The following is a 327-nucleotide window of genomic DNA, read 5'->3' on the forward strand; positions in this document are numbered from 1 at the left end:
AGCCCACCCAGGGGTGGGTGGTCAAAGCCCCCTGAGTTACCTGAGCCACTGCAGGACGGGTCGAGGAGGATGTAGGTCACCTTGCTGTACTTGGGGTCTCCAGGATCCACCGTCAGGAAGTCCTGCTGGGCCAGCTGGAAGCCGGTGACGCCAGCGCGCATCAGCATGGTGTTCATGGTGGCCAGGCGCTTGGGGTCCACGTCAAAGGCAAAGATCTGGCTGAAGGCAGAGCCCAGCACCCGAGAGAGGTGTAAACATCCTGCTCACCCTCAGGAACACGCTGCCCTGGCAGGCCCAGGCACCAGCCATCGGCCGGAAAGGCAGCGC

General features: G+C 63.6%; 1 protein-coding gene across 1 annotated transcript in view; it reads right to left on the bottom strand.

Annotated features, from left to right (window-relative positions):
- Positions 1 to 7: 7 nt before the first annotated feature.
- NSUN5 (NOP2/Sun domain family, member 5) overlaps positions 8 to 327 on the bottom strand; it is a gene marked incomplete at both ends in the record, with an annotated part of 1114 nt that continues 794 nt past the window's right edge. The window contains one exon of the mRNA XM_010024270.1: positions 8 to 219. Coding sequence (XP_010022572.1) covers positions 8 to 219 — 212 coding nt within the window. The remainder of the gene's footprint in view (positions 220 to 327) is intronic.

This window comes from Nestor notabilis, unplaced genomic scaffold, assembly GCF_000696875.1.
Source record: "Nestor notabilis isolate BGI_N333 unplaced genomic scaffold, ASM69687v1 scaffold32711, whole genome shotgun sequence".
NCBI classification, from domain to species: Eukaryota; Metazoa; Chordata; class Aves; order Psittaciformes; family Psittacidae; genus Nestor; species Nestor notabilis.